The 24,569-nt window shown below is 39.2% G+C and overlaps 1 protein-coding gene across 1 annotated transcript in view; it reads right to left on the bottom strand.

Annotated features, from left to right (window-relative positions):
• Positions 1-24,569, bottom strand: part of igf1ra (insulin-like growth factor 1a receptor) — a 90,062-nt gene that overhangs the window by 28,412 nt on the left and 37,081 nt on the right. The window contains exon 3 of the mRNA XM_007545733.2: positions 1,091-1,391. Within this exon, the coding sequence (XP_007545795.1) occupies positions 1,091-1,391 (301 nt within the window). The remainder of the gene's footprint in view (positions 1-1,090; positions 1,392-24,569) is intronic.

The raw sequence follows: 24,569 nt of genomic DNA, 5'->3' as shown, positions 1-24,569 counted from the left end.
TGCAAAACCGGTGGTTGATAAGGGAAAAACATCTCTGTGGGAGGAGTTCTGTGACGCCGTGTGACAACGTTTGTACAGTTTCGAATGGCGGACACCTCCGGTCCACCATGCGGCGTCTCAGGAAGGTGAACCAGCACTCCACTAACACTCTCTATATTTGGGATGTTGTGCTGCTGACCTTGACTCGGGATGTCATGGATCAGTGGACGGAACACTCTGCAGACCTCCTCAATCTCACCATCATGTCTCCTAATGAGAAAGTGTAGTCTGGGGATCTGAGGTCAGGCTCTTAGGTCGCTGAGGTCACTGAGGTGGATAATGAGATTTGCTCTGCTATGGGGTTCTGTTGGTTTATGTGGCTCTGTAACATCATATGGATGTTGGGGTCAGTTCCATAGGATGGGCAGACTGGAGTGGTGGCCTCCCCACTTAAAACGGGGGACTGCAAGAACCTCTATTTCGACTTTTATTTGTAAAAAATATTTAAAATTGTGTGTGAATTACCTCTCACTTCACAATTTTGTGCCACATTTGTGACAGGTAAAAACTGAGGAAAAAGTTCAAAGTTCTATGTTTGCAGGCAAAGGAAGTAGAATAAGGTGTCCCTGGTGAATGTTTGTCTGTAAAATCTACCAGTGGTGTGAGAGTTGAGAACAAGGCTCTGTGCTGAGGACATTTTACTGTACAGACAGTCTGGCCATGAATCTTTAATTGCTCAGCACCATGTTAACTTCCTACGTCATGAACTACTTTACGAAAAGATCCGTGTGAAGAGTTGAGGTCAGGTAAAGTTCAAGTCAAGGATGCCTTATGCAAAAGAATGTATAATGCAGAAGCGCATACTGGTTACAAGGTCCTTTAATGTCTGAATACATCCGTGTAAGCGCACATCTGTTCATTGGAAATTTCACCAAGAAGCAGTTCTGTGTGAGATTCAGCAACACAGCAATACAAAGGAGATGTCGTTCAGACCTTAAAACATTCTTTGACAAGGCTGAGCCATGTATTTAAAAAAAATCATATATTGCATATGTCACCTCTCACGGCTTTACCACGTAATAAGAAACAAGTCTGAGGTGTGCGTCCTTACCGATCAGTTTCGCTGCGAGTGAAGCCAGAGGGACAGTCATTCATGCATTCTCTGTTGTGGATGACAAAGGGATTGTCGTTGGATAGGTGCACTTCAGAGCACTCCCTCTTGGTGATGCAGCGCCAGCCCTCGAACATGAAGGTGCCTTCAGGACAGTCCGACACGCAGCGACCCTCGTGTTTGTAGTGGATGCACGCCGAGCAGGCCATGTCGTTGTTGGGTTCGGAGCAGCCCCCCAAGCACTGACTGTGGCAACACTCCCCGTTGTCCATACAGGCCAACTTGCACTGCTGAGGACACACTGTGGTGGACATAGACATACATGAGAAGGAAGTTAGTATTAGATAACCTCCCCCCCCCACTCCCCAAAAAAACAAAAAGTTTGCACAGTTACACAACAAATAGACAATGTCAGACAAACTGTGGCAAAAGCCTAAGTAAATGAACAATTGCTTTGAGTATCTTCTCAGCTTGCTTTATGTCACTGTACTCTAAATGACATAGTTTTGAGGAAAAAAGAGATGCACCATTGGAAGCACAACAAATCAGCTACACAATCAAATGTCAGTGATGTGACGTTTCTTCAACCACTTTCCTGACTTTTTAATATTATTTTCAAACATATTTTAGATAAGCTCACCGCTTCATCTTCACACACTTTAATTTGCTTAATTTCTTTTCAATATTACTTAGCACATATTATTAAAAGTTGCAAACTGTAAATAAAAACAAGAAACAATAAAAAAATAAAAAGTTGACTTAGCCAGTTTATTGATGAAATCCCTAGTTTGTAATGCTGCGGTGCTACCACTATTATAACGAGAGCAGTTCTGATGTTTGGCTCAAGAATAATCAAAAACATGCCTCACTGGAACCGTTTCACTGTCACATCTGTAAATCCGCTTGTACATGCATTTTTTTGATATGAGGACAATCTTATCCTTTAATAATGACTCTCTCTACAACTTATTGTTTGGAGGTTAGGGACACAGCAACTAAAAGGGTTTCATCAGTTAAAGTTGTGGGAACTTAAATGTTGCAAATGACATGGAAAACCACCAAGATTAAAGTAAAATGAAGACATTTCTTATAAAGCTGGATGGATATTTTAACACAAATAAGATCAAAAATCATCATGAATGTGGAAATAGCTTCTGAAACCGTTCCTCCAAAATAAAGCATGGGCATCAGCTTTCAAGCTACCAAGGTTTAGACAACAGAAATATTGTACATCATTCTACTATGTAAGCAAAAATATGTATATACATATATATATGTAAAATCCAATTTATATATTTTTTCTATTAGACTTTATATTTAGCTATGAAACAATAAAGGCTGGTTGCACCCTGACTACAAATGTTTCTTTAAAGCAAGAAAAATGGCATCATTCCAGGTTTAGAGAAAATAAGTGTGGGCTGTTTCAAATTAGGTTTGAGCAACAGAACTATTAGTTATTAACTATTATTAGCCTAACAATGTGCTGTCAATATCATGCAACAGTTTGATACCATCTTCAACAAACATGGTATACAAAAAGTTATAGCAGGTGACTGACAATTAGTTTTCTGTAAAAAAAAAAAAAAAAAAAAAAAAAAAGTCCAACCTGAACCTTGAAAGCATTTAGCATTCACAAATTACACTTGACCTTTTCTTTATTTTTTTCTTTTCTTTTAAAGCAAATAAGTAGTGTCAAAAAGTGTTTTCTGGTACACAAAGAACATGTTGAGTCACACCTTCTGAAGACGGAAGCACTTCCATATATGGATGAAAACAGAAGATCTTCAAACATTAGCATGCTCTAATTGTCGTCATAATCACAGATCAGATTGCGTGGTTTTCTTTCCATATGGGTGTGGCAACACAGAAAAACGATGATATTAATTATTCTGCAAAACCAAATTCTCCATGTGGCCAATAAGACTAAACTACATTGGTTTACTGGTTACTTAGGAACTGCCTTCATGTTCAACATACACATTTTCCTTCTAATTTTCCTTACGTATGTTGTTGTTGACTTCCTCCCAACCCTCTACAAGGGTTGGCCATTACCTGTACAAGGTGTGATCCACAAGGTGAATTGTGACGTGCATGTGATACATACATGCCCAGCCTGCTCGGTTTTACAAGATTTCATACAGTTCATATTTTAGTTCAGACTGTAAATTAGTCCAAAACATGTTGCCCGTTGTTGTGCATCCATTCTGACTTTTGCATGGTATCATGCAATACAGCAATGCAGCAGAACAATTGCATCAAGGAGCAGAGTCAGCTGTACTGCCGTTTCACTTTACAAGAGAAAGATATCGATCACCTCCACTCCCTTAAGGTTCTCAAACACTTTAAGTTGTTTTTCCTCCTTACATTCTGTCAAATTTAACCATACTGACGTGGAACTACTTTATAGATCTACAAAAAATAAATAAATAAATAAATAAAAAAAATCAGTTTCTTTAGGCAGCTAGAAGCCTGTTGTTGTCTTTTTTGGTCTTAAAAGTTGAGTTAGATGAAGACCAGGTTGACAAGTTTGGCGGCTGTCCAGTTATTATAGATTAGATCCAAAGCAAAAGCCAAAGACCTTTCGTTTTTAAACAACAGCATCAGATATCAACACATGCTGGCTCTCGCATAACAGCTGGGATCTGATTGGAATTACTATGCTGACGTTAGTGCGGTTGGCTTAGGAAGAGTAGTGTTGCACATTTGCAAGCATTGAAGAGGAAAAAAAAAAGAAGACAGAATGGGGTTCATTTTCTTGGAAATCTACCAAAAGGGGGCAGCCAAAGCAAACTCTAATGAGCCTTCTCCTTAAAGGATGTCTGCTCCCTCTGTATCATTTTAACAGATTCCTCCAATGCGGAAAAATTCCAAACATGCATGTCTTCTGCCAAAGGAGAGCGGAGCAGTAGGGGGGCAGGGGGGGAGTCACTGTCTTAAATCCATATAAGTCGACCGGGTTTCGCTGCCCAACCAAACAACCCCATGGTATCAAGGATACAATCTACTATTTATAGATGCTCCTAATGCAGGCCTATTTCCACACTTCTGCTCACTACACATAGCTATGCAGGTCATTATAGGTTTCCACCTCTTTAAAGAAGTGGGACTTCCTAACAAGGGGTTCCTCTGAACGGCAGACGTCAGCATCCTGGTTGTTCTCTAAGTAGAAGGCCAAGAATAAACATGATGCATCAGAAGGCTCGAGTTTCGACCATGTGTAAGCTCAGACAGTGTTGTGTTAGGAAAAAAAAAACTGCTGAAAGATCGGACCTCGGACTCAAACGGTGGGAAAAGAAACCATCACTATAATCTGAGCCAAATACGTCAAACTGCGGAGAGTGGGGGTAGGGAGGCTCGGCATGTTGTTCTCCTCATACAGTAGTTACACAACTCCCCTCCCTCCTGCTCTCTCCCTGAGCAAACACAGCCAGGTCAGACACCAAAACCCAAGCATCAGCTTGCCCCAGCTGTTTACCGGAGTGCTGTGACACAAGGATCGACTGGGTACATTTCATCCATAGTAAACAAGACAAGTCCCCGCACTCGGTTTGCTGCTGCTGGTAAATATACCAGCATCAGAAAGTGACTGAAGGAGAGACAAGTTTGTAACATCAGTGGTTGTTATCCCAAAAGGTGTTGTCTAGTGGCAGGACTATGTGAAGAATCTCCAAAATGTTGGAGGCCACAGAGTAGTTGCTAAACAGAGATAATATTAATTCCTATGGCAACTCCTAGCTACATAGTAGGAAGCATTTTTTTTTTCTACCAACTGCCTACCAGATCAACCTTGAGTTCTTCATTTATAAAATATGACTTTTTAGCACAGATGGCAAGATTTCAACACTGTCGGCCATCAGTTGCTTATTTTTTATTATTATTTTTTTTTTCAATAAGGTCTTTACCTGCTACAACATTATCCCCACTTTGGTATCTGGACACTGTCACAGGAGTCCTGTATATTTTGCAGATGCAGCTGTAAATCTAACAAAGCTGTCTCCTTTTAAAGAGAAGAGCCTTTATTCTGGCAGTCTGCTGTCATTAACTTTAACATTTGACATGCTAACTGAGGCCTGCAGAGTCCGAGATGGAGCTCTTGGGGTTTCCACAGCGTCTTGAAGTGCTAAAGGGTCTGACCCTGAGGTGAACTTGCAGGGATGTACTCTCCAGGGGAGCCTCTGACTGTCTTGAATGACTTTTAAAGAATAATCCCGCTCGTTGTAAAGTGCTGCACAGAAAATATTCGAAAATGTCCTCAAAGGGATATTTGAGGATTTCCAAAGAGATATTTTTGTTATGCTAAGAGCAACTAATAATATATCTGATAAGATAAAGTATCTTAGTGTCTTTATTAAGTGTACATCATGATTAATTGGCCATGGAGGATGTAGCCAACAGCTATGCAGATAGGGGCTGAAGGCCAAAGCAGACTTCTACCATTTTAAAACAATTTAAGTTTCAAAAACGTTATAGAAGTTTCTGCAAATGCCATTTTTAAAAATATTTAAACCACTGTCATATTTGCATATGTTCAGTTATGAACTTGGAAATCAATGATTGTTTACACAGGAGCTGGAGGTAGGAGGCAGTGTCCCACCAAAGAACTTCCTGTGTGAAACAAGTACTGAGAAAGACACATTTAAAGTCTTTACATTTTTCCTTCTGGAAAAGCAAGGCGGCATAAAAATCAAGAAAATACTAATAACTTAACCGCTGTAAAAGTTTTGATTGTATTTCTCAAAAAAATATGCTTATTGTATATTATATGCAAGGTACATCAAAGAAAAAGCAGAAAATAAACTATCAATATGCCAGTCAGACAATCACACTAGTCAATGTTAATTAGAAAAGTTGACATACCTTACTGACTATTAAAGCTTCATAGTATTTTACTGTAAACGGGTACTAACTAACTTTAAATTCATCACTATTCAAGATAGTGACCAACAAATCTTTGTTTCTAAGCATTTGCACTATTATTACCAATACACATACTGATTATGTGATGATATGTTGAGTAGCCCTCACTTTAAAGTCCATTTTGTTTGTTCTGTTTTTATTGCTTGTTTCTACTTGATTGTTTTTTGTGCGGTGTCCTTGAGTGTCTCGAGGGCTTGAGGTAGAATGAATTATTATTATTATTATTATTATTATTATGTTGTCAATATATTGTAAGGCCAGTCCAGGACACCACATGTCAAAGGCGATGTATTAACAGATATTCCGAAGCTACAAAGGAGTAATCTGCCAAAACGTTATGTAGACGTTCTCTCGCTTGCTGTTCAATTGAAGTGTGCAATATGTCTATGAAATAGCTGCAAATGAAAGGATGAAGATACCAGTGCAGCAATGCACCTCATCAAAATTCAAGTCATGCCCTGTTTGCTTAAGTGCATGCTGTCTTAAGTAGTCTACTACACACTGCTTTCACGCAGACCCTGGCGACATGTTTACTGCCATAACGCCACTGCCACATCTGCACGTGAGGTGTGATGTGGAAATAGAAAAGATGCTCGGAATTACACAGTTTTTCCCTCCAACTGATCAGTTAGAGGTGTCAGAACAGTAAAGCACAAAAAAAGGCCTGATGAAAGATTAAATGTTTCATTCTCCGTGGCATATCAAAGCGCGGCATGTTTTCCCCGTGTCATAGAAGATAAGTAGGAAGCGTGACAGACTCTTGGGAAGTCATTCATTATTCACACTGGGACTCTAGGAGTGAGGGAGAGAGAAAAAGAAGGGGGTGTAAAGAGTGGTGGTCTAAGAGGAGAAAAAGAAGGAGGAGCTGGGTTTAAATGATTGCTGTGTGTTGGACCAATAGTGGCAAGGCAGGGGAGGTCCTAATCCCGGTGATTGACATGTTATTGAGTCTGAAGCAGAGATGGTAAACAAGTCCTCTCTTGAGCAGGCGTTGGGAGGGGGAGTCGTAACCATAGTGATTAAGCATTGCTTTTCCAGGATTCAGAGGAACCATAACTTACGGAAAACCCTGAGCAGTCCGTCACAACAAGCTCATGCCGCTACAAGCTTTCATGTTGTTGTTCCTGCAAATACGGCTGACATTTCCATAGAGGATTAGTTAATTAGTTCTATTTGTATAAAGACAATATTCATTTGTCTTTATATAAATCATGTATCCTGTATTTTATTGTATTTGAATAAAATACAGGATAATTCAGCTACATTTCAACTGACAATTCACTAAATTTTAAAAAATAATTAAAAAAAGTGGGAATATCACTGCTGTGCTTCATTTGCAAAAAGATAAATACAACATGTGAAAACGTATTAGCCCCCTAAAGATTTCTTCTATTTTTGCTTTAAGTGCCACACTTACATGCTTCAGATAATTAAACAAATGTTAAAAGAGAGAGAAAAAATTTAGTTTTAAGTTGAGAACTTCAAAGCAATCTGGCTCTATGTGAAAGAGTAATTGCTACCTAAACCTGTTAAGTATCAGGTCACTCTTGATGGAAACAACTTCTAATAAACAACTGCACTAACTGGCAATTAGTTTTGTTTACATTGCTGTCAGGTACCTTTCGTCCCGCTCTTCTTTGCAGAATTGTTTGAAGTCGGAGGTTTTACTAGCAGGAAAGGTCTGGCACAGCATCAGATTTCAGTTCAGACTTTAAATAGGCCCTTTCTAAATCTTCATTCTTCTATCTTGGTTTGTTAATTGGTTAGCTAATTAACAAAGCAGATGTTTTATTCCAGATGTAAAAGGGACACACTACTTATCAACTACTCCAGGTTCAAAGCTTTGTAAAACAAGCCTAGCCTTTTGCGTGTTTCTTTGTTAGTCATCTCTGAATTTCAAACTTTCAGGGCTGGAGACAAACCCGCCACCCCTAATCTATACCAACATAATCCCAGCATTTGAAAGGTCCAAAATCACCATACTTTGTTGTTGTTGTTTTTTTTTTTAACTCTAATATTAAAGTTTGTATCGCGATCTGAAACATTTAAGTGTGACAAGAAAAGCAGAAAAGCATCTGTAAGGATGAAGATAGGATTTCACAGCCCTATAGCTCCATTAAGACTTGATTAAATTTATCCTCACTTCACCCCCCATTCCACAGTCTATTCCCTCTGATAAACACCACACATGCTCTGTGAGGACAACAAGAAGCTGAGGTCAGGTTACGAAGTTAGCAGAAGAGGTAGCAGAGCAGACATACAGTAGCAAACATCAAGCCCACCACATGCTACTGCTGAAAGAGTCGTGGGCTGACTCCTATCTCCCCTCCAAGCCCAACTCCCTGAGCTGCACCAGTCCACATCCTGATCCGGCAACCCGATCTTCCCCAGGAGCACCCCTACCCCAAACCCCGCACTGGTTTGATCACTCCAGACACTTGTTTAAACCACGTCGGCCCAGACAAATGCAGAAAAAGATGCTTTCTCCAACTCACAGCCAAAGGGAAACCGCATCACAGACTCGTAGTACTGCTACAGTGATAACAGTCTCAAGTGCCGGGATGGGCTGATTTAATCTAAGGTTGTGTTTTTCACATTTAGGGCTGTGTTCGCCTGCCTGAGCGAGTTCAGCCAGATTTACCGTTCCGCTGACTGGAGTGGGTTTTATTTGGAAGGCGTGAACTAAAAGTGATTTTCTCATGCGGACAGCTGGCTGAGATGAGATGGACTGTGCACAGAAATGTGTGTGACTGTGTTTCCCAGTCTCTTCCACTCCCGTGCCTTCTAAAGAGCAGCAATGTGTTTTTCACACAACTATGTGCTGGTCTGTGTGTTCAGGCATGCGTGGCATTTCCCCCCCTCACTTGAGCTCAGTCACAACAACAACAACAACAACACACGCACACCTTCCGTTTGGGCCTTAGGGCTCGGTCCACAGTGCAGCTGCTGTTGATTGAGTGTAGTTAATAAAAAGGGCAAAGGTATGCAGCACCTCTACATCTGCCAGAATGTCGAGCTTTTGTCTCTGCAGAAAAGCATTACAAGTGTTGTTAAAACGCTGGAAAATGTGACTAAGATCGGTTTGAATAAGTCTGTACCAAACATGGTGAGGAATACAATCCTGACAGATGTTCTCATAATCTTTGGCACTAAAATCTAAGCAAGAATCAAATAGCACTATGAATAAAGGAATCTGTTCTCATCTACAATATAATGTAAAGAAGCCGGTCAGGTAAAAACCACAAGATTGTGTTCAGCACTGATCAGAGGGTCCAAATTGGATCAAGCCGTTTAAGTCTATTCGGACCTGACTTTTGCATGCTGGAAACACCTCAGTCCTAGCTCATTTATCCGTGGAGTATTATTTGCAGCTGAGGCGGTTCTCGGCAGCAAAACCCTTTGTTAAACCAGGAACCTTTCCAAACTTATTTTGAAGACTGACACAGGCTATAGACCCTGTGCAGCAAAACGTCACGAGAAACTGCTGTTCTCACAGTTTTCCCCTCGGTGTTTGTGCTGTTTTGGTTAGCAAAACAACATCTACACCGGATAACTAGAAGAGCACAGAGATTAAAAATGTGTTCCTGTACATATCATCATCATCAAAATATTTGAGTTTCCAAACAGCTGAGGACTGTTTTGTATGCAGTATTTGCAAATTGGTATATTCATTGTTTCATAAGTTTACATTTTGCAGAAGAGACATGTATTTCGTCTGTTGCATGGAGTCTTACTGCGATACATACTCACACCTGACACAGACTGTAGCACCAGGGATAATAACTATAAATAAGGGTTTGAAAGGTTTATAATGACACACGAGAAAGAGAGTAGTGAGAAAAATGTAGATAAATCACAGTTGATTTATCAACATTTCATACAAATCTTTCCATTTCCTGACTGTACGTTTGAACCATACTAATGATTTAAAAACTATGAATGCTTAACTTATGACAATATCTTTTAAAAAGGGATTTTGTATGTATTGACATAATTGTCCAGTTTCTTCTTAGCGACGAGACAGCTATATCGATTCCCACACGCTAACAGAGTTTTATTAACAAGACATGTTCTGCAAGTTTTCCTTGCATATTTTTAGGTGTATCCTTTGTTGAAAAATTTTTTTTTTTTTTTTTTTTTTTAAATACCTAACTTCCCATATTTGCTTTATTAAATGCAGCATGTTTCCTGGCAGCGCTTGGCAGCTTTTTTTTTTTTTTTTTGTTCTGTTAGCTGGGTAACTGGTCGGGAAATTATGAGAGAGAGCTAAAAAGGACCTCCAGAATAGGCAGAGTCTTAAAAATACGACACTGCAGAAAAACATAAAATTAACAACTTATCGCTCAGTTTGCCTTTGGTTCCGGATATTTGAAGATGCAGTGAAGCAGCCCAGCAGAAAACTTCAGCCTCTATTAGCAAACGCTAATTTCTCAACTACCACAGAACTTCAACATGCATCTTTTTGGCTCATCTTGTTTCAGACAAAATGTTTCAGGAGACCACATGCATCACTCTGTTTTACATTTTTACTCTGTCTTAAAAAGTCAGCCTGTAATCGTCAGAGCATCTGAATAGTGGTGGCTCGGATGGCAGGGCCTATTTTTGTAAATGATCATGTACAACTTTGCGACAAATGTTGCCCAGTTTTTATCCTGGCACGCTGTCTGGCACCGATCCTCTCTGCTGGCACGGCGTCTGGAGCTATAATGACACATCTTTCTTTAACATCGACTTCAAGGAGGTCCTAGTTGCGAATAAAAATAGCAGCATTTTGCCTTAAGCAAAATTTAAAAAATAAAATAAATAGCAGGAGAGTTTTTACTCACCATTTATTCCAGTTTAACATTTTGTTGTTATCCTTATAATAAATTAAGGGTTTTTTTATATACGTAAATGTTGCCAGGTAAGTGGCACCACCAACACAATTTACATAGTAATTTCTGTCTAAATGCAGTTTTCATGTTCTCAAGAAGCAGCGGTTGGCTGTTGGTACACACAGACCACAGTGAAATATTTTTTGCTCCCTTGTTCCCTCTTGAACATGACAGATGTTTCGCTTTTTTTAGAGCAGTGGAATCTAAATGTAAATGACCCTTGTAAGGAGAAGTAACGTACTACTGCAACTCTGTAAACTAAAAAAAAATCTCACAATGATTAATTTTAGTATTTAGCTCCAAATGTACAACTTTAATTTAATTATTGTACATGACAATAATTAACAAGTGCTCATGTTTTTGTTATTTTTAATCATTAGAAATTATGGCTAATAATTACCTGAATTAATTTTATCAGAAAATTTGAACATCAATTTATCATAAAAATAAATAAATAAAAATACAGAAATGTTTTGTTATGGCTGTGCAATGAAATCCTTGAAACTTGTCAAGCAGACAGTTAAGGATAATCTATGGATAAGCAATAAAATGTAACTGCTAAAAAAGTTGGATGCTCACCAAGGTCAAAATTAAAGTTTATTAATGGACAGTTGAGTGGAAGAAAGAAGTGTGGTAGGAAAAGGTACACATACAAAAGGGAGAACTGCACCTTTTACTGGATTGTGAAGCAACTCATATTCATGGCATGAACTGCAGCTGGAGCCACTGATTCAGGAACCACACACAGACATAGGCAGATCTTAGGCTACAGGTGTCGCATTACGTAATAAGGGGGGGCAGTTTGCAGTCTTCCCGATGACTGTTTAAGCAATAGCTTCTGCACTAAATACATTTTTAATACATTTTATTTAACATTTTACTTTTCTGAGAAACCATATCAGCTGGAAGCCTCAATCATAAAATTGAACAGAGATAAGCACATCAGTCTGTTGTGCAATGAATCCATAATAACGCATTTAACTTTTTAATGATAACAGCAAAAAGCTTTATAATGACAATTTAATTTACTGAGATGCACTAATAGTTAACATCTGTTACAAGTCATTGAGATTATTTTCTTTAGCTGGAGTGCCTGTAGTGAAACATTAAGCTATCACTTTAAAATCCAATAACCTGATAATAGAGTCCCTGGCAGCATCAAACAATACCAAGGAACTACTAAAAGATTTTAAAAAATCATGAGAGATTTTGCAATTTTCTTTCTTTTCAAAATTGTTCCTATAGCTCCAATTTTATCTCTTGATAAAAAGTCAAAGTGACTTGCAGGAACTATATGGTCAGGTAAATAAAATAAGCTCTCAATGTCAGCATGCAAAATGTTGAGGCCAAAGAGGAGTGACTGATGATGAAAAATACTTGGCAGCACTTAGCACTGACCTGGCTTTTATTTGATCCCTTAACATCAAAGACCGAGTCTGAATATAAAATGTGCGGGCAAAGTGACCTTAAGCATCCCTTTTTATTCAACAGCAAGCTTACGCAGCACAGCAAACCATGAACTTGGAAACAGCTTAACCTTATTAGAAATCAGATAATAACAGCATGTATACATCTGAATAAAGCTTTGAGTGTAAGAAAAGCCACTGCTTACAATTCCTTGAACAAACTGCGAGTTACGTCAATTTTTGGTAAGTTTTACTCACAAGCTCAGCACGGCCACAGCTTCATATTTTCAACCTAACTTATGGTGTTAATGAGATTTTACCATGACGCAAGTCTCCAATTCTCTTCTGGCCCCAAAGACAAACACTGTAGTCACTAAGCAGAATTCTGAAACCGTAGGAGTGACGAACTGCAGGCCACGATCTAATCTCTACCATATTTGGTTTGGGACAGATGCAGATCAACTATAGTAACAACTATGAGCTGGACTCAAGGGCTTCAGAGGCCAGGCATAAACTGTGAGGTTGGGTGTCTGCAGGATTTGGACAGGTCCATGATTTAAGGTTCAGAAGCTGGAGAAGCCAGTAATGGAGCAAACTGTCAGAGCGTGGATAAAGCTTTTCTTTTGTCTCTACTTCCACAAATAGCAAATGGGGACAGACAATATGGAGGAAGCAGGACAGCTGATGAGCTTTAAATGGTCCTGGGCTCTTTTGTCTGGGGGTGATGTCATGGTTGTATCTTTTATCAACGCTTTTTTTAAACACTGTCTTTACAAAATGGGCAAAGAGGTCATTTATTCCACCTCATTTATTTCTCCAAAGACTGCTTGTCTCTGTTTTACCATCTTATACATGTTCACTTTCTTTTGTCCCTTTTTAACTTAAAAAGTTCAGTAGGCGTGAAAGAGAGAATGAAACGACATCCATCCATCCACATATTTTTGGTGTGGCCTTTTGGTTCGGGACACATATGCACTGTACAAATGCAGTGTTGTTTGAGCTCCAAGTGTGTAACTCCACATTCCACCACAAAAGTTTCAAAACATATGAAGCAGCACTTCATTGAACCGACATGGGGGATATCTCCTGGAACTTTATTCCTGTTAAAGGGGGGATTTTTTTTTTTCTCCACTGTCACAGCATGTATACTCGGTACGAAGAATCGCTGTAAAGTCAAAGACAGAACGCTGTAATTGTGCAGGAGGAATGAATGCTGCAAGTCAATGACTCTATGCAATCATCTGAAACTAATTTGAAAAATAAACTGAACTTCTTGCAATGTTTGATAACTGGGATCAGCTGGATTTTAAGCGTGACTGAATTGAAATGACTTGTTTGTAAAGTGCCTCGAAACATCATCTTTTGTGAACTGGTCTCATAGAAATAAACTGAATAACAATTAACTGATAAAATTGAGCTCTTAATCTCTACAGTACCATATTTTGATGCCAACTCCCCTGCCATGTTTTCCTATGAGCAGTTGGAGTTCAAGAGTATGAATTATGTAATAGCTTTTGATAAGAGACTACACTGTATGGCTGGTTGGAAATAAACAAATAATCTCAGTTTGACACATTCGGCTTACGACATATTTAGTCAACGCTGGCGAGGAAATGATGGGAAGCCAAGCGAAAAGTCCATTTGTTGTGTTTCAGCTGATAACATTTTTAATGGCCTTTATTTTTACTCCACAGAGAGCCACCATTGCAGAGAGATGTAGGAGAAGCATGAGGATCGAGGGCCAATGGTTGCAGAAACCAAGCCAATTCAAATCCAGATAGGAGCGATACACAACTTCTATTTTCCAAATAACTGCAGGAGTTATTTTAAAGGGATTGCTTCGTTTTCCTTTGCCACATAAGTCCTCATGTCTGAAAAGATCGGAGGCCAAGAGATAGAAGTGCTGTTCAGTCCATGATCGCATCCCTCCATGAGAGATTACCTCTTAGTCGGATTAAAGAGGAGTCAAGACACGCAGGAGAGGGTAAAATGTCATCCCTGCACTGCAGGAGGAAACACGAGATAGGAAATGCAGATCATCATGAGATGCCTCAGGAGTGATGGGCAGAAAGGGGTGGACGGGTCTGCTATATTGTGTGCCAAGCAGTTCAGAAAAGCAGAAAAAAGCTTTGAGGTACACATTGTCCAATTATAAAATTAATTAATTGAATTAATAACTCCACCTGTGTGATCACTCAATGAGAATGGCAGAACTGAGAGAAACATCGCACAAGCCAGAAAAGACAAATACCAACACTGAGGCAGGTAAATGGGCATAAAGAACAAGCTCCCCTTTGATTACATGAAGTGCTAATCCCCCACCATGTCAAACATAAAACCCCAAAAAATGATCAAAAGAAAATGGCCACACTTTCTCCCCCACACACAAACAATGGACTTCACTGTAAAACGTTATGGTGCATTCATAGTCAGAGGACACATAAAGGCAGTTTTAAAAATAGTCAGCTTTCAATCTTTCTCTCAAGGCGGCAGACAACTCTTTCTCTCAGTCATCTGGGACATTCAAACAACATCACGGTGTTCTTTGAACCCCCTGCTGTTGCTACAAACTCCAAAACAACTCAGGAACTCCAACGGGGTGAGCAACACCAGTTTAACACGTTACAAGAAAGAAAACAGCACAGCATCATACGTTCACTTTTTAAGAAGTAGCTTTCCCTCAGACAAATTTGTGGAGGGCTGCATAAAGATCATACTACTGCACTACAGAAGAAGCAGAGCGCTGTAGTACCCCTGCTGTTCTCAGCCTCAGCTTTTATTAGAGCCATTTCATGGGTTCCCTGTTAACTGTGAATGTCTTTGAAGCAGCTAACTTGGACATCAGGAAGTTAACCAGCTGGAGGAGGTTTCTGTTTCATGGTTTTAATGAAATAATAAAATTATATCCTGTAGTCAATTTTATCAGTATGTATGCAGTGAAACTATTAATCTTTACTATGTCATTAGTTGACAGGAGACCATATGCTGAATCACAGCCCACCTTCAAATGAACAATAGCAAAAATATAAACCACATAAACTAAGCAGTAATTACCATTATTGTAAAGAAAAACTAGCAGTTTTGAGTCCCAATGAACAGGCTTTCTGACAGAGAGTCTGAGAGCAGTATTACTGGGAAAGCTCATTCTGCGGATTTGGTCCCTTCATCTTTGGGTCAGAGTGGGGCTCTAACGAATAGCCTATGCAAATGCCTATGCAAAAGATAGAGCACATCATCCCAGTTCTAAAGTCCTTACACTGGCTCTCTGTAGACCTCCCAGGTCTGAAAGGTTGGTTCTGGTTCTGGGTCTGCTCTGCATCCCCAGAACCAGAACCAAACATGGAGAAGCAGCATTCAGCTTCTATGCACCACAAATCTGGAACAAACATCCAGAAAACTGCAAAAAAGCCGAAACACCGAGTTCCTTTAAATCTAGACTAAAACCCAGCTGTTTAGAGTTGCTTTTGAAACATAATTATGAAACATTAATCAATAATTTGACGTATAATGACGACAAAATGTAATGTTGACTGTGTGTTGTATGACTTTGTATTTTTGTGTTTTTGTGATGCAAAGCACTTTGAAATGCCTTGTTGCTGAAAGATGCTGTGCAAATAAAATTTGATTTGATTTGATTTAATTGAAAAGGTTAGTGCCTTTCTCCAGCAGTCATTAGAAGGTAACTGGGGTACACACCTTGGACGAGTCGCCAGACCGTATCAGGGTAACAACCATGCAGCCATGCATCCACATACTCAGATCTACGGGCAATTTAGAGAAGCCAATTAACCAAACAGTTATGTTTTGGACTGTGAAAGGAAGCAGGAGTACCAAAAGAGAACCAATTCTTACATAGAGAAAAACTACATACAAACACACATACACACACACAGGCTGGCATGAAAAGCCAGCCTGTTTGTGTGGACCTTCTCTCTGCAAGGTAACTGTGCTACCAATTACATCACTGTGCAGCCTCTTTTTCTTAGCAAAATAAAATAAGTTACCAAATAAAACAAAACAAAAAAAAAAAGACAGAAATAACTTGTTTAAAATCAATCTTAGAAAATCTTCTTTTCTTCTTCAACTTAATTATACAGCTGCGGTTGTGGCCTTAAGTGGCTTTGGTTTGGGGCATAAATATTGAGTTAAACATTTCTTGTCCTCAGTTTTAAACCATTCCACAACAACCTGATGTAAAGAGGAGGAATTACACCTGTTGGATCAGTGATTTCCACCAGGCTGCCCTTCAATAAACACACACAGTCACACGCTTCCCAACAGCTGGCGATGGATCGACCAGCTACATGTAGTTAGGGGACAGATAGCTGGCTGAGAGAGGGAATGGAAGCCCACAGCTCAATCAATGAGCAATCAATCACACACAGCAAGAAGGAGCAAACACAGGAAACAGGAGGCCATATCCTTTAACTACCTCTCAAAGGAAAGCCATCAAAGTGCCGGCTCTGACTCCAGGCTTTTTTCCACGGCCAACTATTACTCTTGTTATGACCCCTCTCAGAGGAGAGTTCTCCGTTTCTGTGCGAGTGTGTGGCTGCTGCAATCTGTTGCTGTTGGGTCCAGAAACTCGAGCAAAGACAAATCAGAGACACTTGTTTTTGGTCCAGAAGTTCGGAGAGAGAAAAGTATTCCACATTTTGTCTCTGTTAGCAACTCAGACCTCTAAGAAGTATTTTAGACACTCCTCTGTGTCGTTTCAAATTACAATAAAAAAACAAAACACGGAACAACTGTTTACCACTTAAATTTGTTGTACAAGTCTCCAAATGGAAAACTTGATTAAGAATGCAAAATATATTGGTAATGCATATGTTTTAGGTATGACAGACCACACAGATAGTATTTTCAAACTAAGACAAAAAGAAGAAAAGAGCAGCTTCAAATGATTAAAACTAGAGCAGTTGGAATTGCCTAAAGTTGGACCGTAGTACTACAGAAGTTAAGCCTCTATCTTTGGCTGCGAGAATGTGTGATGTGTGTTTTCCTGTCTATTCTATATTTCTTCTTTGCCTATAAGAGCATGCATATTCTACTGCCAGGTTTCTGTATGTTTCTGCTCCGGTTTGTTTTCAGAGTTTCTATCTTTCTTTGTTATGCTTGATATATTTAAAAGCACACTTAGTTTATGCTTCATAAATAGCAAATACAAGCACAACGTTTATTAACAGTAGGTTGTTTTGTTTTGTTTTTTTGTGGTTTTTTTGTAAACAAATGCACATGAAATTAGTTGGTGACCAGCATCAGATAATTTTTTTGTTCAATTGGCCCTTACCGGCAACCGTCCAATCAGAAAAAAAAACTAAAGTCTGATTTTTTTTTCTCACTAGTGAATGCTGCAGGGGGGTTGAACAAACAGGAACGATTTTATTATTTATCTATTTAGTTATCTATTTCAATATGAGTGAGGTGCTTCAAATAAAGTCAGTTTAAGCACAGAGATGTAAGAATCTTTTTAAAAAGCATGTTATATTTTCCACAAATATCATCATATCTGGTTTATTTAGGTTGCACGAGAGAGCACAACTCTGATATTTAAGGAATCTTTGGTCCTTGAATATCATCTACTTTTTTTTATTTTTTTTATTTTTGTGGAGAGAGTGTAATCTTTTCTGCCGTCATCTGTTGGGGTAGCACCTTCAGAGCCAGTGACTTAAAATAATTAACAAAAGAAAATTAATACATTTTCCTTTTGGATTAATTAAGTGAATTGTATTTGAAACATCTACTTTAGCTTTGTCATGGAAAATGCTAGATTTAGAAAAATTTGGGGGATTCTCACGGATTAGGTATATTCTTCAGATGTTACAGACACTCTGGCTCTTCACTTACTGTTGCTAATCATGTTAAAGGATAACATAAAATGCTAAAAACAGTTTGAAAATTTAAGTCTGTAAAAGACTAGAAAAACACATTTATTGCTGTTTTTGTGTTATAGTTCTGGTAGAATGGAAATTGGCCACAAAATTCTGATTGGTGCTAATATCTATTTAATACTCATTTTATTCCCTTATTTGTCTTATGTATATCTATATTAAAAGAACTACGATGTTAAGATGATATTGTTATATATATTTAAAAAACTGCCATTCCAATAGCAAAAGCAGTGTTTAGCCATCATGATGCCCAACAATAAGGGGGCTCCCATTATTTAGACAAATGTTAAAAAAAAAGGTCTCAAGCAGGCAGGAAAGGCTCAGGTTACTCTATATTTGATAACTTAATTCAAACATTTCAAAGGTTTTCTCTGAAAAAAATAGGGGCATCGGCTCCTACTGGTCATTAAGAGTAACGTTTTCAGTGAATATAAATATTCACTTAGATACAAATGGAAAAGTATGCACTAAAATAAAAAGATAATAACAAAGCATATTATTAATTATTATTATTATTATTATTATTATTATATTATTCTTGAAAAAACAGTTAAAAAGGAAAATGTACATACAACATATTATTAGATGAGGTGTTTCAATAATAGTGAGTAACAGCACCAGATCATTTTTCTTACAGCCTGTTTTTGCCTGTAAGCATTCATGTCACATGTGGGGATAGTTCGGTTCACCTAAAACTGGGGATTTGCCATCTCCCAGTGTGCATAAATTATTGGAGAAAAAGGTGACTGGCAGAACTAAAATGCGCACAGTGAAGAATAACAAACACAAAGGACATCCTCGCTGCCTGGAGCTACAGTGACAGAATGTCCTTCTGTCTTTACTGTCACTGTGAGTCAGCTCTCATTACCTGAAGAACTGGATGACCCATGTTCACTTACTGACATATGGTACTTCCCACCTACTGCTTCATAGATAACAGTTAGATGGCGGGATCACCATGGTGACAGAGGATGAACTATCCTTGACCTCTTTTATATCAGATTAATGCTGTTTGTAATAAATTAACAACACTTCTTCAGATCTAACAAGCTCACATCAGTGTGTGTTAATTAAACTCACAAAATGATTCATCTACTGGTATAAGATGGTTGAACAAAAGTGTCATACACTGAATCAAAGAGTTGACCTTTCTCCTTGGACCCTCTTTCATGCACCTTGCAGCAACCAGATGCTGCAGGCTACTCAAATGTGCACAGGAACTGAAGGACAGCCATGCCACCATTGTATTTGGTTGTATTTGGGGCATAAGAGTCGACATGGGAAGATGACAATGAACTCTAACAATCAACATGTCTCAGCAGTTCAATGTCTCCCTGTGCCTCCTTTGAAAAAAAGACAAACGATACATTTAGTGACCTCAAGAATCAGGAAACTGCAAAGTCCAGCACGGTTTAGTCATAAACGTACATCTGAGGATGCAGCTTTATCAAGTAGCATAGGCACCTCTCTGAATTTTGCAGCTAAATTTCTAATCTGCAAAGCTTAGACCTGCTGATGACTATTTTAGCTAATGTGAATCACAGAATGATTCACAAAAGATTTGGGGGTTGCTGGGATTGATAATCTAAAAGCGCTTCTGAGTTCTTCACTCAGTGACATCGTTCACACTAAACATTGTTGTGACTACTATGACCTGGCGGGCTATAATGCCGCATCCACTGAGCAATTTTCTGATCCTCTGGTCACCAGCAAGATAAGCCAACCAAGACACAACTCTAAAAAACATCCCATCTAATTAAAAACCTCTTCATTTGTAAGAACAACCTGGATGTCTTAGTGACGGAGAAAGAGAAAAATGTTTAGTGAGCTTCTCCGTTAAGCCTTTGGAACATGAAGTAACAGTGGGTTTTGTTGTGTGATGGGACAACAACAATATCACTATGACAACACAAAGCTGGATCAGGAAATCTCTTCACTGAAGCCTTCGAAGACGTTAAACAAAGCATCAAAGTTCTCCCGTTTTGTCACCGGCCTCGCAGCAGAACTGTGGCGGCTGCTGTGCGTGCAGCCTCAGGTGGAAGCACAACTAAAACCTGGCCTTTTGTTCAATGCTGCAAAGTGTTTCAGCAGAGGCACGAACAATACACACACTCACACAGCTAAACATACATATACTCAACTCGACCACAGGATCCTCTGAGCCGCGTCTCGTACACCCACACATACGCACACCAAACACAACCTGACCCGCCTCCCCTATCCCTCTCTTCTTCCTCCTTCGTTCCTAACTCTCGCACTCTGCCTCACACCCTCATTCATAAAATGGCCGCTTTGCAATTCCAGCTGCTGGCATGGAATTTATGGATGAGGGGTCAAGGGCAGCAATGGGGCCAGAAGGGTCTTGTTACTTTTGTTTCTTGCTTTTTTTGTGTGTGTGTGTGTGTGCGTGTGTGCGTGTGTGTTTCCCCCCTCTCACTCCTTCTCTGTACGTCTTATCCCCAGATTTGTCTGATTAATTCCTGTTCTTCATATGTGCCAGTCTTCCTCATTCTGCTCCCTTCCTCCAATAACCTGATACCCTGGTGGCCTCGGAGAGAAACTGAAGCTATGTGTTTGACAGAAAAAGGCTGTCGAAAAGCAGTTTGGGGGCAGGAGTAAAGTGCTGGAGACTCCTCCTTAGAGGCCAGGGAGAGGGGCTACGGGGACATTCTCAAGTTCTATCCCTTGAACACGAACTCAGTGTTCCTGCAGTTTTACCACATCACACAGACTTGCATGCGGACTCGTGTGCCAAGTTTTTTTTTAAGTGGCATGAGGTTCCTTTTTGTTGTTTATAACGTGCTTAAACGAGATCTTTTTGTCCTCTAATGCAGAAACATTTTGCAATCTACGTTTGAGAAACATCAATCAAACGGGGCAAAAACAATGTATACGTTCAAAATCACAGCATAGTTTAACAGTTGGTGTCAATGTTTGTCTTTTTGAATGTGACAAAGACGTGCATCTGTCCCCCCAGTCACACCACCCTGCAGCGTCTTCTGATGTGCACAAATTAAAACACACTCAAGCAAGCGCCGCAGCTGCCCCTCACGCACATGTGCACTCGCCTCCTTCTTCCTACTCCTCCTCCTTGCAGACCCAAGCAGATGAGGGCACAAGCACAAAGGGGAGAGAGAGGTAAGATTGGGGTCGCCTCGTGCTGGAATGAGTTTTCATTTGAGGAGCTTGGACGACACCTTGGCTTTTGTTATAACATCATGAAAAACAAGCATGTTTCACATGCAATGTGAAACACCCATTGAGGCTAGCAAGCACTTTTATAATAGGGCCCTGGCCAGAGCAGCAGCATACAACAGGTTTTAGACACATCCGACGCAAGCGTCTTCATTTAGATATACTTAGTTCTACATTCTTTAAAAAAAAAAAAACTCTTTTAATGTCATCAGAGCAATAAACTGGTGGAGATCTAAGGCATTTTGCAATTAATTACAGGCAGATGGAGCAACCGATTGCAACAGACCTTTTCCCCAGTTCAGTTTGGACCCTTGGACCCGTGAGAAGGTAGAAGTTCTTTAAGCAAAGACAGTAACATACCACAATCTTTTAGTTTTTATAGTTTAGCAAGTATCTTGATAGAATTCTCAGAGCTACTTTAAAGTTTAAGATGTACACCTGCCCTGTCCTCTCATAAAAAAATAGAGGAGGCTAAGAATTTCTGAAATATGCTATTGATCTAAAATCATATAGAGCGATATTATAGAACAATATCAATACACCTTCATAAATGATGGCATAACCTATAAGCACATTGTTGTAAAGTCTTGTTCAAAACCTTTGATGTGTGTCCGCTCATTGTCAACAGTAGAAAAGGTCACAGTAACCTTTTACTACAAAGATCACTTATGCAGGAATTACTCATTACTGAACTCCATAGAAGAAAATAGTAAAAGAGGCCAGGTTTCTCATTATCCACAAAAAATAGTCTCTGTCTTAGAAATACTTTTGGCCCTCAGATTTTGAAACAGATGTTATTGTGGATATGAGGGAAGGAACAACCCAAAGCTGAAGGAAGAGTACACAGCACAGTTTATGATAAGGCTAAAGCAGATAGCTCCTGCGGTAGTAGATAAGATGACCTCAGCTGTTGTTTGTGAGCATAAAGTTTATCAGTAGAGTAGTAAGATAAAATGTTTGTTTTTTTCTACTCAAGATTTTACTTTTCATAGGTTCTCTGTCAGTCCACTGTCTATGTGAAGGCTGTCAGAATTCAATATTTTGAATTGCAGTTTTTGTTAGAAGCAGTTATTTGCTACAGTAGTTTATTGTGCCCAGATTGGGCTCACCAGAGAGACCTTTTAAATCCTTGCGTAGGATTTTGGTACCACTTTTACACATCAATGTGAACTGATACCTTTAAGGTACCTTTAGGTGTGTATTCATCAATAGTTAGTTTCCACTTACTTTTTTTTTTTTAAATATACAAATTTAATAAATCCAAAAAGAAAGGGGTTAAGAGTTTGTCAATACAAAAAAAGGGTATTATAGTTTGCTGTGTACTACTCATGAATCACGAACGTTTTAGCTAGAAAACAATAACATGTTGCACAGACATATGTGTGTGATTTGTTTAAGCTGCAGTTATATCATCAATGAACTAGCAACGTGATTACTACTGTTGTTCATCTACAAGCAGGATATTGCTTTCACCCTGCTCAGCCCACATGTCCCAGCCCACGCAGGCCACCGTCAGCCCACCCACCAGCCGTACTCTGATCGCTTGCTTGCTTGCATTTCTATCTTGGCCTTATTTCACTCAAAATTTCCACAGATGGGCACAGGAGCTCTGTGGATGCGTGCTCAGCTTTTAGTGTACGTGCGTCAGTCACACCACAACTTGGTGATGAAAGCATCTGAGTTGGAGTCGAGGGACACAGGAGCTGGGGTTTGTGCAGGGGGAAATGCTGTATCTTTGGCCGACAGTGCAAAAGAGGGTTAGCTGTAAACAAATGAAAAACATCCAAAAACATCCAGGCTGCTCTGCTTGGTGTGGTTATGGCTGCCTGGCTATTTATATGTGTCCCTCCTTTAGAGAAGGAAGCTGCTCCTATTGGATCCAGATGTGAGAGAAAAAAGTGAACTGAAAGGTGATGGCAGGGATGAAATAAAGACTGTGCTCATGTACTGCTACTGTCAATGTAGGAAATTTAGCATTTACAGTAGCAGTAAAGATAAAGGAATTCCCTTTAAAGGAAATGTATTTTCTCCATGACTCTTTGTCATAGCAGAAAAAAACAACCGAGGGATTTACTGGATTTTGCACTTTTTTTTTCTTTTTTTTGCAAAAACCAGGCATGTCTTAATTTTTAGGATGCAGTGTTTGCAGATACCAAAGGTTCAGTAACTTCTTGCATTTTGCAATATTTTTGACACTGCAATTCCCTCCAACGGTTCAGAGGGAGATGCATTAAGAAATCCACTGACCAAAATCAATTGTTTTCATTCTGATTGGCCACAAATAGTGATAATTAGGTCAGAAACTCACATTTTTCTGACCAGCAGGTGCCACAAGGTTACCGACAGCAACACTCTTAACTCTTATTGAGTAAAACACAAACAAAAGTGAGTAACATGTTTAAAGAGGACACACAACTATTTAAAAAGAAATAAAATTATTGTGATGGGTCATGTCTACAGTTCATACAAGGTTTAAGAAAAAGCAATAGATAGATAGAATACATTATGTCAAATACAGATAAGATGCCAGCTTTGTATTTGTTTTGTCTTTGTTTTAAAATATAGGTAAAGCTTTGTTTTTAGAATACATGACTGCAAGAAAAACAAGAAAAAAAATGTATAATGTGTCTTTTTAGTGACGTAATTAAAAAGAAATTGGAAATGAACAAATCCTTACTGAAATAAAAACAGAATTCTGTTTTTATTTCAAAAGGGCTAACTTTTTTTTTACAATAAGACAGTGAAAAAAAAATCTGTTCACTGGGCATTTCTATGGAAAGAGTAAACTAAATCTGAATTGAATAACACGCTTTACAAAGCGTGTTATTCAATTGTGAAAAGGACAAATGTAGGTCAGACAAAATAACTGTATGGATCTGCTTCTGGAACTTTATTTTGCATAAAAATGTTTCACTGGCTCGAGTGGAAGTGCATCGGTGAGACGTGGGATGGAGTAGGAAAGGTAAAGCACTCTTCTGACAAACTGAGGTCACAGTCTCTGTAATTGGATAGTCAGCAGCCGGTCACCAGTCAGCTATGAACCCACTGATCTGCTCGAAGATCTATAAATGGATATTTAGGCTGAACTACCTGAAATGTACAGAGGAAGACAAAGTGTGGGAGGATGCAGAGGAGAGCTCTGAATAGTTTCCTTTTAAGTGGCCTAAAATGGCAGAATCACTCTTCCTATCCATCA

Source organism: Poecilia formosa, unplaced genomic scaffold (assembly GCF_000485575.1).
Source record: "Poecilia formosa unplaced genomic scaffold, Poecilia_formosa-5.1.2 Scaffold13, whole genome shotgun sequence".
Classification (NCBI taxonomy): Eukaryota; Metazoa; Chordata; class Actinopteri; order Cyprinodontiformes; family Poeciliidae; genus Poecilia; species Poecilia formosa.
The sequence above is the reverse complement of the archived record's forward strand: the minus strand, read 5'-3'. Positions and strand labels throughout refer to the sequence as shown.